The following is a 15,981-nucleotide window of genomic DNA, read 5'->3' on the forward strand; positions in this document are numbered from 1 at the left end:
TAGTAGCTGAGACGGAAAGAAAAGAGGCATCTGACCAATTAAATATCAGCAACCTTTGTGGAGTTTTTACTCTATGCCAGGCACTCTTCTAATTAGTTAGAAATATTATCTCATTAAAACTAATCTGAGTAAGAATGAGAAATTGGAACTCTTTTGCACTATTGGTGAGAATAGTAATGGTGCATAAGCTACTGAAAAGTTTTACAAAATGGCATATGATTCAGCAATTCCACTTGTGGTTCTTTATCCAAAGAAAGAGAAAACATATTTCTGCATTCAAGTTCATTGAAGTATTATCCCAATAGACAAGAAGTGGAAGCAATCCAAATGTCCATTGATTGACAAATGAACAAAAATATGATTAGATATGTACATGCATATACATATTATACCATCAAATAATATATGTAACATGTATATGGAAATATATATGTACATCTATAGTAGAATTCAGCCTCTAAAAGAAAGGAAATTCTGACACATGATACAATGTGGGTAAAACTTTAAGATATTAGGCTGCATGAGAGAATATAAATATGAAAGAACCAATATATTGATTCCACTTATGCAGAAGGTACCCAGACACAGAAGTAGAAATGTAAATTATGGGGAGGGGTGAATAGGAACTGTTTAAATTTGAGATTAAAAAATCCTGGAGGTAGGTGGTGGTATAGTTGCAAGGCAATGTGAATGTACTCAATGACAGTGAATTATATATTTTAAAATGTCTATAAGGGTCCTAGAAGAGAGTTCAAGTAGAAGCACCTGCAAAATCCCAGATTTAATCCCTGGAACAACATGTATCTCTCCTAGCACCACCTGGTGACTCCTAGTATCACCTGGTCTGGACTCATCAGGTGTGCTGTATAAAAAAAAATTTTAAATAACAAGATAAAAGATAAATGTTATGTGTATTCTTACCCTAATTTTAGAAATCATGTAAATAATAATTCATGAGATTAATTCAAGATTCAGGACTACTTGTACTGGTGGGGACCCCTGGCCTCCTTCTAGATACATATATCCAAATAAATACAGGACAAACAAGTGGGGTAGTGTGTTAAAATCACAGATATTCTCAGCCTATTTCTTCAGATAACATCCTATTCTTTTTTAAACTCTGTAATGGCTTAATGGCTTCCTCAGTGGAATGTGACAGAATTGATTTCCAGAATTATTGATATTAGATAATAAATTCTTTAACAGTTTTCTCTATAACCTCTCTATACCTGAGCTCCCTATCAGAACTCAATTCTTTGTTCTGAAAAACTCTAAACTGAGTGAAAGTTCATGTAAAGGTGTGCGTATCAGCTGGGCCTATGTAGGATAACATTGGTTTGTCCTTTCTGCCTTGCCACAGGGAGTTTAGGTTTGTTGGGTTACTCCCATCACAGTGATCCTGAGGCACTCCCATTCCTCTGTGTTTATCTGTAATCTTTTCCTTTTGTGCTCTGTTTCCCCAACTGGTCAATCACCTTTCTCTTTTAATCAGACTGTTAACTTGTAAATGCTGATTTTCTCTTCTCCTATGTCCTTTGTATAGTTACTTCAGAGCAATGTCCTTTTTGTATGGACACAGGAAGACAGTTAATGCTATGCTTTTGTAATCTGGGAGTTAATTGACTCCCTATACTATTCACTCCTGGGCATTTTTTCTTGACTTAAGCTCAGTTGCCCTTACATCCTAGCACCCCAAAAGCAGGGTCCAGATGAGGAACTGGATGGACCCAGGGCATCGAAATGGGCCAGTACAAAGCGCCATAATACTTAACAATAAGTTAAGAGCACGATCATGAACAAATTCTGCCATGATCCAAAGAGCAAAAACTGGATTAGGACCCTGCTAGGATTAGGAAAGACTAATCTGGCCGGAGCACTGTAGTCTGAGAGCTATAGCAAGATGACCCCAGAAAAGCCATCCTATAAGCTTAATGTATCTCTTACTGTGTCCATACAAAATGACTCATATTATTAAGGAATAAAATTAAAATGAATGTTTAAATGACTATTGGACTAAGGAAAGGAGAAACATACCCTAGGTGGTATTTCGCCCTTGAGCAGAATCTCCTGGCTTCAGGAAATCAGGAAGGGCTTTCATATGTTGATTGTGCTACCTGCCCTGGGGGTGGTTACTACTGCCAAGGTTGGGAGGAGGGGGAGAGACTAGACTGAGAAACCAGAACTATGAGTCAGAGCGCCAAGAGACTAGCATGGGGGACAGGAGAAGATGGGAATTAGGGGCAGAATGAGACTGGAATGGGGAGATTAGTGAGACTGGAACAGGCGAGTGGGGAGAATGAAATACACAGCAATTGATCACCAACCAGCCTGGCCCTCGTTTTCTCTTTCGTCCGCCCATGGCATCGGCTCTCCTGGCTGGGGAAGTGGCTCGAGACTACTGAAAAAAAGCTGTGAGAGAGAGCCATGGGCTTTTTATTTGTTTCATGAATACCCAGGCCTAGAGTGTCAACGATGTAAATCCATTTGAGCTAAAAATCACTTCAACTGACAGCCAACTATATGCTCCATAGAACCCTAAACTCAAAGAGCCCAGCTAAGTACACAATATCAGGACACAATATAACAAACTGTGTTAAAAACCAACCAAACTCGTGTGATTGGTATGATTTTTTTTTCTTTTTGGTTACACCTGGCAATGCACAGGAGTTACTCCTGGATCTGCTCTGAAGAGTTACTACTGGCTTAAGGGACCATATGGGATGCTGGGAATTGAACCTGGGTCAGCCGCATGCAAGGCAAATGCCCTACTGCCTGTGCTATTGCCTCAGCCCCTGAAAAGCGGATAGGGCATTTGACTTGCATGTGGCTGACCCAGGTTTAATTCCTCCGACTCTCTCAGAGAGGCCAGTATGCTATTGAGAGTATCTCGCCCACACAGCAGAGCCTGGCAAGCTCCCCGTGGCATATTCGATATGCCGAAAACAGTAACAAGTCTCACAATGGAGACGTTACTGGTGCCCTCTTGAGCAAACTTATGAACAACAGGATGACAGTGATACAGTGATACAGTTCATTTTTACATGACAATCCTGAGTCTTTGTTGAGTGCTCATCTCTGGCAATAAGTAGAGGAACTCGTAACTAACCAGATATTTTTGGACCTAAAGTCTGTATTGCTGAACACTAAATACAATTTCCCACTCAAAATGGCTGAAAAAGAATTTTTTTTTTAAAAGGTTCTTCATTAAAACTCTCAGCTGAGCTCAGCTCTAAAGATAAAGTGAACAATCCCCAGTGTGCAATGTACCACATTGCAGGACTGCATGGCATCCTTGGATGGAAGTAGCCCTGATGTATAGACAGACCCTAACTTCAACCACAGTCTGTTCCATAAATATGAGAGTTTCTAATAAAGCAGTTACCTGTTCTCCAAGGATCTGGAAAGTTTCAAGGGAAAGAAGAGACCTGTTCTAGACTTATGAGAATACGAGAACAAATGTTTTTAGATGTAGATCTAAACTGGAGATTAATGTAAAACAACAACACTGCTGTTCAGGGCCATTTATCAGAGGGCAAATTTTCCTGGAGAGCTGAGTCATCTCAAAGGATGACACTTTGTGACAGGACAGAACACAAATCCAGGACGCTAATGAAAAAAATATTCTGTAGGAACAAAAGTTCTTGAAGAGTGATAGTAGGTTGAATAGGGAGTTTGCTTTACATGCAGCCTTGCGAGTTTTATCCCTGGTACCCTACATGGTCTCCCCGAGCACCACCAGGAGTGATCCCCAAACTGAGTACTTGCCACCACTCACCCACCATACCCCCCAAAAAAAAAGTTCTTGAAGATGGAACTTGGGCATTGTATATGCTCTAAAATTGTTAAATGTTAAAACCAAACTAGTTTTGATGTGCAATTGTGCACAGTAGGCACTCAGTATTCATAAGATCTCTCAAGCATGTCTTATAATTCTTGTAGGTATGCTTTCTCCATCCTCACTTCCTAAATTTGAGGTAGGAAACATCTTAATTATAAATATTTTTGGACACTTCACTAGGTTTATTTTTTCCTTTGAGACATGCTAATCAAACACAGAAAATAATTAAAGAATTGATTTAACTGCTCTAAAATAAATCTATTGAATGCCTTTTACTTAAGTCAGACTCAGAGCCAAATACTTTCACAACCAATTTCTACTAAGTATCAGGAAACAACAACAAAAGGATTTGCTATTTTATGCATTTATATTTATATATGCATGGCAGAGCCTGACAAGCTCCCTGTGGCATATTCGATATGCCAAATACAGTAACAATAACGGCTCTCATAACCCTGACCCTGAAAGAGGCTCTAATACAGCACCATTTGTAAGGACGTGTAAGGAGATGCTACTAAAATCTCAGGGCTCGGATGAATGGAGGCGTTACTGACACCCGCTAGAGCAAATCAATGAACAATGGGATGACAGTGATACAGTGACGGTGATATTCATATATGAAAATGTAGCAATTGATATGAGAATATGATTTATTTTGAGTAATAATGTAATGTAAACGCTGGAATTAAGATGACTGGTGCATAAATATAATTAGATCTATTTTACATTTCTTCTCAGAGCTGCAAGTTAAGAAACATGGTTTGGCACAAATGTGACTGCAGAAGACAAGCTGAAATAGCTTGCTTCAAACCACAGTAAAGAGAAAAATAAATAGATATGCAAACAACCAAGAAAAGAATAGAAAAGACCCTGGAGGCTCCTTAAACTTTTCCACTTGCAACCTCTTTTCACCCAAGAATTTTTTACACGACCGTTAGTATGTAAATTTATAAAAATTTTAGACAAGCAACATATTTTGTGTATAACAAATCATAGAAATTTTATTTTACAAGTTACACAACCCCACATATGGGACCACAATCTACAGTTGAAGAATTAAGGGCATCCGGAAATCATCTTCACTCTTTTCTTTGGCATAAGCAGCCCATGTTTTCTCCAATCATGTCTCAGTATCAATACGCACTAACCTCATGAGGTGTTTTTAATTCTCATTTTATCTAGGTATTTTAGACCATTTAGAGTTAAGAATGCCTGGATTCAGAGTCTTATTTCTGAATCCCAAAGAAGATATGGAAATTTAAAACTCCCAGACACTCTGACACTGAACACACATTTTCTGTAAATATTTTCTCTGTGAAGCTGGTTTCAAATCCATTAAACAGAAGATCATGTTGATTCTTGCCCAAACTTGAGTATAGTCACGAGTTTTTAATTGAGACTACATAGTGTAAGTAGTCTCATTTTTTTTATTAAAAAGAAAAATACTACTGATTATGTGCATGGATAATGTATCAAAAATATGATTACTTTAACAATACACATCCAAACTGTCTCACACATCCCCACAAGTAAACCAAACAGGCCCCCCAAAAGTTTTCTTTAGCTGGAACGGTGAAAATCAACAAATTCTATTGGAACCAATCACCTTGTCATCTTGCAGATGACAAATCGTGGTCCAACGCCACTAATGCCAAAGTATCGACGACGCCAAAGTAAAAAATTAAAATAACAACAACAACAGCAACAACAAAAACCAGAACCACAACCTGTTCCCGGACGTCAAACACTTTAGCACGCTAGTCCACCCAAACTATTACGTAGAAGGTCCGGCACTGACGGCCCCGACGCACCACACTCAATATGGCTGCCGAGCAACCCCGCCCCCCGCTTCGGTTCCACACCCAACATGGATTCGTCCTGCAGCTCCGCCCCGGATGACTCTACTCCGGAAATACCTCGGCGGCGGCGGAAGCGGAAGTGCGGCGGAGGGGGGCCGCGGGAAGCGTCGGTGGCGTTCCTCCCTCCCTCTCAACCACAATAACAGACGGAGGGCCGGCGGAGGTGAGGCGGGGGGCCGGGGCAGGGCCGCGGGGGCCGGGCGCCGCGGAGGGGCGCGGGCGGCGGGATGGGACCTCCGGGCTGCCCGCCGCCTGCGTGTCGCGCTGCCTTGGGGCCGAGGAGGATCGGGGTGTGTGGCTCCTGGCCTTCTAGGCCCTGCTCGCGGCTCTGCCACCTCCTCTGAGCCTGACCCAGGGTTTGGGGCCCGGAGAAGCGGCGGCAGAGCGGAGGGGGGTCGGCGGGGCTCCCCCCGAGGCCACGCCGCGCCTCTCGACTTCCACATCTCGGCGTTGTCAGGGTTTGGCTGGGTAAACTGGACAGGCCACTGTGGTCGGCGTCCTGCGGGCATGCCCCTGGCGACGCGGTGAGCGCACGCATCCCTCGCGGGGCGCCCAGCTCGCCCCCTGCACCCCCAGCCCACTGACCCTCCCGCTGACCTTGCCCACTCGGCGAGTCTGTACGATGGTCAGCGGGATGCTGTGGGCGCCCCCCGCCGCCCCCCACTCCAGCTCCGCAGATCGGCCTCCCAGCCCGCTTTCCCCGAGTCTCCCCGCTCGGGGACGGCCGTGAGCAGGCGTGCGTGGGCCATCCTCGGACCCGCCTCGGCGCGTGCCCAAGGGCAGCTGGGCACTCGGGAAGGTGCCCGTGCTTCCGGGGCAGTGGGACGCTGGAGCCTGAAGACTTTGTTATGTAAATTTCGGTGTCGCTGTAAAACACAGCTCCTTAAAAAGAAAGAGCTGTTATGTTGGTGTTGCCCTAGAGCTGCTATTAACTTGCTGGGTCACTGGGCAGATCCCGTCTCTGTGGACGAGAGCTTTTCTCATCTGTCCAGTGAACGTGTTAAAGAAGGTCATTGCCTGCCTCGTTATCACCCTCTTCATCCTCCCAGCACAGCTGCAGGATAGAATGGTGGTTCGTTGGAGCATATGATTTTCAGAGGGAGGGGGAAAAAGATTCCGGTGTGGAGGGTGCACAGTAATCTGTATGATCCTGTAGATTGGGAAATCTGCCTCTGTAATTTTTGGGTTTCCTTGGCAATTAACCAGTTAGGTGGTCCATAAGGTGCCTTTCCTTTTACCTAGGTGGTCCATAAGGTGCCTTTCCTTTTACCATAGCAAGTGTGTCATTGCTGTGATTTTAATATCTTTTTAGGTTTTGTGTGTGTGTGTGTGTGTGTGTGTGTATGTGTGTATGTGTTCAAATTGACTATGTACTACAGCTACTTTAGTAAAAAGTAAAGTTGCTAAGGCTTAGAATGGGGGAACAAGAAAATCTAGATTTTATTAAAATATAATGATCCAATGGGATGAAATTAGACTTGAGCACCACTGGGCCCTTGCTTCATTACAGGTGCTTTCTGTCTCTCCAACTTCGGATAAACTGACTTTCCTGTCTGATCCTCCGATTCCCTAACTGAAAGAAAAAAGGTTGAACTCTCTGATTCCAGGATCCTGTCAGCCCTGTAATTCTTGGTTTTTGTTTTCCATTTGAGCAGTAGATGACATGTAAGGTTACTTGAAAACAAGCAAAGCGATGCCAGTAAGTGAGTGCTAAACAAGTACTAGGAACCTGAACAGAACAGCCTCTGCCCAGATAGAATGACCGAGGACATTGGCAGATTTTAAAGGGAAGAGAGGTGTTTTTGGTTAGCATAATGACAAGTAAATTATTGTGAATCGAAATCACTGAGGTTGTTGGCACCTGGTAGTTGGAATCTCTCTCCACTCTGAGATTGTAAGTCTCACCACCAAGTTCTTCATGGACAGTTAGTTATTGTGTTGCGGGGATGGATGAAGTTTCTCTAGAGAATTGCTCGGAATTGCAGACAGAATGGGAAATTAAGAATTTTGCCAGTCTAATTAAAGAGTTTTCTAAGTTTTCTTGTCTGTTGCAAACTGTGTTGGTTTGAACTGCTATGAGATGTGTGTTCATTAGAGACAGATACCCTAGAAAAGTGGGACTGAGTAATTGGTAGAATAAATCAGGCAGAGGTGCATGTTATTGACAAGATAGAACAGGTTGAGGATGTCTTTTAATTGTGACACATTGAGGGACTGAAAGAGTTGAAGTTTTAAAATCCTTCATGGAAATAGATGGTCTAAAGGGGAATAACTTGATTTTGTAAGCAAGGAATTGTTGGCGTTTTCTTGTTAGGAAATAAAAGTAACTATAGGGTTAAGGATTAGAAATGAAGAGAATTGGGCCTGGGCAGTGGGTAGGATGCTTGCCTTGCATGCTGCTGACACAGGTTCAGTCCCTCCAGCCCCCTATATGGTTCCTCGAGTCCCACCAGGAGTAATCCCTGATCGCCACCAGATGTGCCACCCCCCAAAAAAAACTTTAAATTATTTAAATAATTTAAAGAATAAATTTGGGAACAACCATAATGAATTTGGAACAACCAGGTGGTAGTATAGTTTTATTCAAAGTAAGAGATTTGATGTCACCGATTAGGAGAAAAGGAGTCCCTAAGAGACTGTTGTGAGAAGACCCTGCTTTACAGAAGGCTCATGAGGCAAACTCAAGTTTTATGATTCAAAATGCATTTGGGGCTGCCAGACAAAAAAAATCATGTTTCCTTTGACTAATGTGGCTCTCGTTTTCTATATGCTTGGAGAGATACACTGTTTTAATTACAACAACAACAGAACATAACAAAATCCCTAGACTTAGAATGAGAGGCTTAAGAGTAGTCACAGGAAGATGGTGGGCTACCCATAGCTGAGATTAGGCTACTAAAAGGAGTCTGTATTAGATGTGCCAGAAAGCCTTATTTGTGAAAGAGGGTGTAGCCAGCAGCACTTTTATCAAGAATATCCAGAAGCCCGTCTCTGAACACCGGGGTGTACCTTTGGCATGCAAGGAGGCAGCTGCACTGAGGAGGACTGCCTTGACAGTGCGTTTGTGGTACAGACTGGCAGTCTTGACTGCTGACCGAGCCCCTTGCGCTTAATATGTGCCCTTGAGCAACACTTCCAGCAGACAGCCTGAACGTTGAAGGAGCCAGTCTTGGATACAGACTCTGGGCCAGCTTTTGTTTATCTTTGAAGGCCTTGAAATTCTGTAGGTAATTCAGCATTACATGAATTCAGGTATAATTTGGTTTTCTCTTAGGGAGAAAATGGGCAAGTTTTTATTGTAGTCTCTCAAATATATATGTGGCCCATAAAAAATTCAGTGCTATATGGCTAAATATTCTATCAGGATCCTCTAACTTTTCACCAAATTTGCAGAATCTTTAATTCTGTCTGAAGAGTATTTCTTTGATATTCAAAGACTGAGCCCCAGAACTTGCTAACTCTAAAAATAGCACTAGAAACAACATTATAGTCTTCATATAATTTAAGCTTTCTAGTTACTTCACACTCACTTGTCCCTCACCATCCTCGCCTCCTTTGTTGGACATGCTGAAATGTCTCTGTTCCTAGTACCTAGAAGAGCTTCCCTTTTTCTCTTTCTGTTTTGTCCTACTCAGGTCTTTGGGCCTCCTCTGCCTTTTGGAGTTCTTTCATGTCAATGGAGTTGAATCGATGTTATTGTCCTTGTAGAGTTTGCATGTTAGTAAGGGATAATGAATGTGTCTGTTGGTGGGGCAGCTTTTTACCTACTGAACATTTCCAGGGACACTTGAGTTGGGGAAACCTGGTAGATTTCATCTGGCTAAAGGCCCTGATCTATCACACCCCTCAGTGTAGGGTGGAGGTCATATCTTTAATCCCATGTTCCTCTTTACATGGTCCTTCCCACTGAAGATTTAGAGTAAGGAGTTACGATTAAACCTGCTAGGAATAGGTAGCTACAAGAATGAATTTCAATTATAGGCAAGAGATGGGAAATTTATATATGTATATATATATATATACACATATATACACATGTATATATGTATATAGAGCGATAGCACAGCTGCTAGTGTGTTGTCTTTCACCAGGCTGGCCCAGGTTTGATTGTTCATCCCTCTCAGAGAGCCCGGCAAGCTACTGAGAGTATCTCGCCCACACAGCAGAGCCTGGCAAGCTACCCATGTCGTATTCAATATGCCAAAAACAGTAACAACAATTCTCACATGGAGACGTTACTGATGCCCGCTCGAGCAAATCAATGAGCAACGGGATGCCAGTGATACAGTTATATATATATATATTGCATCTTTCACCTAAACTTTAGCCTTTGGTAGTTAGAGCTTAAGCGCATTATAGACTAAGTGGATTTTGTGGTGCTGCAGATCTAACGTGTATACAGTGTTGGCCTGTAAAGTGTGCATGAGAGCTCTTAAATCTAACTTATACAAAAGTATAATATTATAAGATAAGAATGAATGATAGAAGCCAGAATTTGAAGATGATATGGATAGTGAGAAGTCTAAACCAGATTTTGATCTAAGTACAAAAAAGTAAAGATCTTGATATTCTCGAAGGATATAAATTGTGAAGATTGTGCAAGTAAGTCCTGTGCTGGAGATTAAGTCAGAATATTAGAATAATCCATGGATTGATCTGTGCCTGGTTTAGGAATTCATATGCTATATTGTAGCTATTTATTGTGCATCTTTATTGGAGTAATAGCTAATTACATTTTTGCCAGATTACACATGTTGATGAGATCATTGGGGGTTACACAGGTCAGTGAGATCATTGAGTGCTCTGGTAGCAAACAGAATTTATAGGAGCATGAAATTGGTGCTGAGTGGCCTTGAAACAACTGAATGCATATGGGATAAAGGAAAGATTGATCAAAAAGTCATTTATCAGTATTTGTGAATTTATTAGGAGCAAGAGACTTAACATGTAGAGGCAGGAGATTGAAATTGTTTTCCTGCCAGAAACATGCCCTAGAAAATACAGTTGCTAGAGTAAAAGCAACTATTATTAAAGCCTCGGAAGATTGGAAAGGTGGATAATCAGAAGCTTTCACAGATGATTTAATATTTTAAGCCAAATTTTGAAGGGAGATGGTTTTCTAGTCAAAAATTAGAGAAAAGAGATGCTGGAGAGACAGTACAGCAGGGAGGATGCCTGCCTTGCACGTGGTTGTCCCAAGTTCAACCCCTGGCACCCCATATGTTCCCACACCCTCCCGGAGTGAGGACTGTTGGGGATCGCCCCCAAACAAAACAACAGAAAAATGAAAATAAAAGGGGAGAAAAAGAACATTCTTGTCAAGTTAATAGCATAATAGGAACGAATGGTCAGCATTCGCTAGGGGGAATTGGGGATTTGGGTGCAGCTGGAGTCAGTATGCTGAGGGAGTGAGATGGATTGAAAGCAGATACTGGAAAGGTGATTTCAGACTGTTTCCAAAGGAGAAACTGGGGGGTGGGGTGGAATCCCCTTTGGAAACAGTTCCTGTGGGCTTGTTTTTGCTTGTTTTCTAATATAAATGATCGGCCCAAAACAGATTTCTATACTTTTTTGACCTCTCATCCCCTTTTCAGGAAAAAAAAAAAAAAATCACCCGCCACTCCCCAATTACACTTGAGGCTGCTGCAGCCACCCTGGATCTCTGCAGCAACCTGCCCCAGCTGCTAGCCCCTACTTTGGGAAACTGTTGTCTAAAGTTCTTAGGCAGAGAGCGGAGTATGGAAAGCCCGAGTCTCTTTCTACACCTTTCCTCAGTGCCCAGAGGCAACCATTGGCACATTTTTTCATGGATTCTTCTCAAAATGCCCCAAACAAGCACAGCACGTGACATTTTTCTTTTATGCAAATTGTAATGCTTTAGATATGCTCTACATTTTCTGCATAATTCATAGAGAAATGTTTTTTAAAAAGTTATTCTTAACTTCAATGTGGAGTGTATGGTAAGCAGTTTTTTCAGTAATTTCGTTAATCATGAGCCTGCTCTGTGATTGACCATTTTCCAGGCCTTACTGGACTGGAATGTGGACTGTAGAGTGGAATTATGTGGATAATTAGGAAACCATTGCAGAAAAACAGAAGAGTAGAAATGATTGTAAGGACAGTCTTGTAGATTAATTTGACAAGACTTCAACAAGTCTTTCAAAAGGGTGGAAGATCTTAATATATTGAGTGTCTAGTATGGGAAACCAGTAAACTGCAGTAGGGAAAATAATATTTGTTTGGGAAAGGGAGGCAGTTTATATTTGTGGGGGAGTTTATTTTGTTCAGCAGATACATTTTTATATACTTGAACTTTTTTTTTAATTAGCTTCTTTTAAGGGATTATTTTTAGAGCTTTTTTAATTCAAAGAGTGCGGTTGTTTCATAAGTTTATATTGAACTGGACCATTTATATTAAGTTGGAATACTCTATAAAATTCATAAAATTAATCTATACCAAACCTAGATTGCAATTTTAAGTTTTCCATCCAGTATAATCTGCGGATTACAAATCAGCCATCTTTGGAATTACTGAAACATCTTCAAACATGGGAGCAGAGCTCTTTAACTTTCTTATTAAGCAGAAATCAGAATGAGCTCGGTGCATTTATGGAAACTTATGCATGTAATAGTTGATTACATTCTCTCACATTATAAATCTTTGTATTTTCAAAAATACTTAAAGCAGCTGATCTCAACTCTGTCTTGGGTAGGGGGAACCTGGTGATGCTCAAGGACTGGCTCCTGGCTCTGTGCTCAGGGAATAGTCCTGGTGGACTCAGGACCATATGAGACACTGAGGTTCTTGAACCAGGCTTGGCCATGTGCAAAGCAAGTGTCTTGTCTGCTGTACTAGGTTCCAAGCCCTCAAATTTTTCAGTTAAGAAATATTTAAGATATGACAGATAAATATATAGAAATGTAATAAGTGAAAAAGTATTCAAAATTATTTTATCAATGAGCTTAAGAAATGAAGACTTTAAAAGGTGATTCAACTTAATAAGTGTAGTTCTTGGTAGTTACAGGACTAGAATCCAAAAAAAGTCATCTATGTTGGGACAATGCTAGAATCAGATGCTTCTGGGGTTGAAACAGGTTTTGTTGACCTGACTTAATAACCTTAAATGGAGAAATTGAGTAAAGCTGCAAAGCGGTAAGATGAAATTTAGAATCTAGGACTCCTGATTTCTGGATATTTTTTGCTATTCATAATGCATCTTTGTATTTCTTATTACCTTCAGAAAAAAGACAGCCTGTCTTTCGTCTGCTGTTTGTTAATTTGAATGTAGCCTGTACTCTTTTATTTGAAAATAAGTATTGCTGGACTCTCTTTGGCAGCACAGATAGTGAAATTGGAGTGTTACAGAGAAAATTAGCATGGCCCTTGCACAGGGATGACATGCACATTTATGAAGCATTCCGCCCCCCCCAAAAAAAGCCTTGCTCTTCCTAGGTTTTATAGGATACATTTTCCATCTGTGTTTGATTTGCTTTAGCCTTCTATATTCTCTTGCTTTTAGGTTCTTTGAAATCAAGTAATCAAGAGGGAAGATTTGAAATTTGTTTTTTGATACTGGTGTTAACACAAAAATGGGTCCAAGAAAGAAAATTGTTAAAACATGTCTTATGAGTAATGAAATCCTTGATGAAACCATACCAGATGAAACAAAGGACTATATGAATCAACTTTCACATGAAGTGCTTTGCCATATTTTTAGGTAAGTTTGATACTTTTTCATTTACCTAGAAGTTGTGTTGCACAATAGCTGTATTTGGCAACTTCATTTAAATTAAGTTGAATTTAAATCCCGTTCCTAATTTCCTAGCTGTTAGAAATGGGGTACATTTTGGTCTCAGAAAATTCTGTTATAATTCCAGTTCTTATTAATTGATAGATTTGCCTTTTTTTTATTATAGTACTTTATACGTGTAGCACAAGACCATGTTTCTGATCCTTTTGACTCACATGTACTCACATGTAATTGAAACAAGAGTCTTGTGAAATAGGGGCCAGAGATAACAGCGGACAGGGTACTTGCCTTGAGCATAGCCTGCCTGGGTTCAGTTCCTAGCACCTATCTGATCCCCAAAGTGCCTCCAGGAATAATCCCTGAATAGAGAGCCAGGAGTAAGTGCTGAGCACCACCAGTGTGGCACCCAAAATAATCCAAACAGCACAAAACAAAAATAAAGGGAGTCTACTGCTAATTTAGGAATATACTTTGGAGGAATTTTATAAAACTGTTAAGTAGCAAAGCTTAATTTAGAAAAGTCTGTTTTTTTAATTATACTTTGTGTATATATCATTTCTGAAAATTATCTTACTTGAGTATCCAGTTTTTAGAGACTACAGATTAACAATTTAATCCTTTGTGTGCAAAGTTTTATTTGCTTTCTGTAGTTAAACTAGTCTTAAAGGGAAGGGAAAGAAACTGATGGTTTAAAAAAAAAATGAAACAGAAACGCTTAACAGGCAACCTAGACTTTTCTTCTAGAATTAGCATAGTTTATGGAATCAAGAGTCATTCTGTGTTGATCTCTTACCTAGATGTTAATTTTTTGCAGTGGTTAGCTTTGTTGAGCCAATTTCCCTCTTGTAAAATGACGTTATAACAGCACTGTTTCAGAAAGAATTCTAGTAGGAAATGAGAGATACTGGTCTGATACTTTAAATAACACAATGAAGGGACTGTTTAGACAAGTGTAGGTAGGTTTTAAGAGAACCAGAAAGAAAAGTTGCCAAACTCAACTATGGCCATAGTAATAGAAAGGTTGTGACCAGTGCTTTCTGTTGTCCAACTTTCGCTAAGAGTCAGAGATTAGATTGAACATAGAAAGGAAAAAGAATTAGAAACAGATTGTGTTGCAGAGAACTACTTGTTAAGGTTGTAAAAGGTAGTTTTATATATATATAAAATGCTAGCTGGATAAAGGGTGGCTTTTACCTATTAGTATCATCATCACCATTATCAATAATCTAGTCATACCAGGAAAGGGTGTTTAGAGAAAGAAAAAAATGAATGCTTGTAATCTTTCAAATATAGATGTTACATAAATAAAACTGTAGCACTGTCATCCCGTTGTTCATCGATTTGCTCAAGCGGACACCAGTAACATCTCCATTGTGAGCCTGGCAAGCTACCCGGGGCGTATTCAATATGCCAAAACAGTAACATAACTCAAAAGAAGCAGAAAAAAAGTAGTTGGAAAATTTTAGGAAGTGCTAATGAGAGAAGTTGAAAAAGGGGAAATTGTGTTCAGATGGTGTATTCTCACTTAAAAACTTAGGTAATAATTTGATCAGAGTGGGTGTCCTCAGAGAAAAGATACTGGAAGAAAATGACATATTCCAAATACTCCAAAGCAGTGCTTTTTTACTTTTTTTGCTATTTTGCTAAAATAGGGAAAAATAATTTGCAGACTAAGGAAAAAAATTAACAACATTATTATGATAGTATTTTGTGTATTCATTTTAAAATCTAATAGTGTAAAGTAAAATTTTATCCAGGCACATTACTTTTAAGTGGCAGTAAGGTTTTGGTGTTACAGCAGGAAATTTCTATGGTCAACAACTACTAGTGGTTGAAAGACACTGAAGTGGACATATGCTATTTTTTTATGTTTGACTGCTTCAGCGTTTTTGTGACTTCTGATTTTAGTAAAACAAACGAACAAAAAACTTTCATATGCAAGTTAACCTTAATATCCCTTAAATGTCCTTGTGCTCGTATTTCATTTTAGGGGTAGGAGAATAAGGATAGAAAAAAACTTACCAGAGGACACACTTGCCCACTTTAAATATGAGTTTCTTTCTCTCACAAAGGTACCTCCCTCTGCAGGATATCATGTGTATGGAATGTCTGTCCCGGAAGCTAAAAGAAGCAGTGACCTTGTATCTCAGAGTTGTGAGGGTTGTGGATCTCTGTGCAGGGCGGTGGTGGGAATATATGCCAAGTGGTAAGTATATTTAGCCTGTTAGATTCAGTGGAGCCCTAATGGAAATGAAAAATGTTCCCATCCAGTTTGAGAAAGGCATTCTTAATCTTGTAGGTAGGGAAGGAAGAATTTTGTTTAAATTAATTTAGATGGTTTAGATTTGATCAAAGTTTAGCCTGAGGTTTTACACTGTTTTGAAGGTCTATTTTTTATTTCTTCTATTTCCTAAGGAAGTTCATCAGCCTGTTTCATAGTTATATGAGTGTAGAGTACATGCTGTTTAAATGTCTTTACCACATTAGACAAAGAGTCCTTCCTTCTGCAATGCAGGTTTTTATAGTTTTCCAG

General features: G+C 40.2%; 1 protein-coding gene and 1 non-coding gene across 4 annotated transcripts in view; both read left to right on the top strand.

The window, feature by feature from the left end:
* Positions 1-5,779: 5,779 nt before the first annotated feature.
* Positions 5,780-15,981, top strand: part of FBXO38 (F-box protein 38) — a 45,138-nt gene continuing 34,936 nt past the window's right edge. For all 3 annotated transcript variants that reach the window (XM_055142187.1, XM_055142188.1, XM_004620594.2), the window contains exons 1-3: positions 5,780-5,860; positions 13,218-13,415; positions 15,521-15,654. In XM_055142187.1, the coding sequence (XP_054998162.1) occupies positions 13,288-13,415; positions 15,521-15,654 (262 nt within the window). In that variant the 5' untranslated portion in view covers positions 5,780-5,860; positions 13,218-13,287. The remainder of the gene's footprint in view (positions 5,861-13,217; positions 13,416-15,520; positions 15,655-15,981) is intronic.
* LOC129406220 (U6 spliceosomal RNA) lies at positions 13,020-13,126 on the top strand. The gene has a single exon (XR_008630880.1). It is a non-coding gene; the product is annotated as a U6 spliceosomal RNA (small nuclear RNA).

Source organism: Sorex araneus, chromosome 6 (assembly GCF_027595985.1).
Source record: "Sorex araneus isolate mSorAra2 chromosome 6, mSorAra2.pri, whole genome shotgun sequence".
Lineage (NCBI taxonomy): Eukaryota > Metazoa > Chordata > Mammalia > Eulipotyphla > Soricidae > Sorex > Sorex araneus.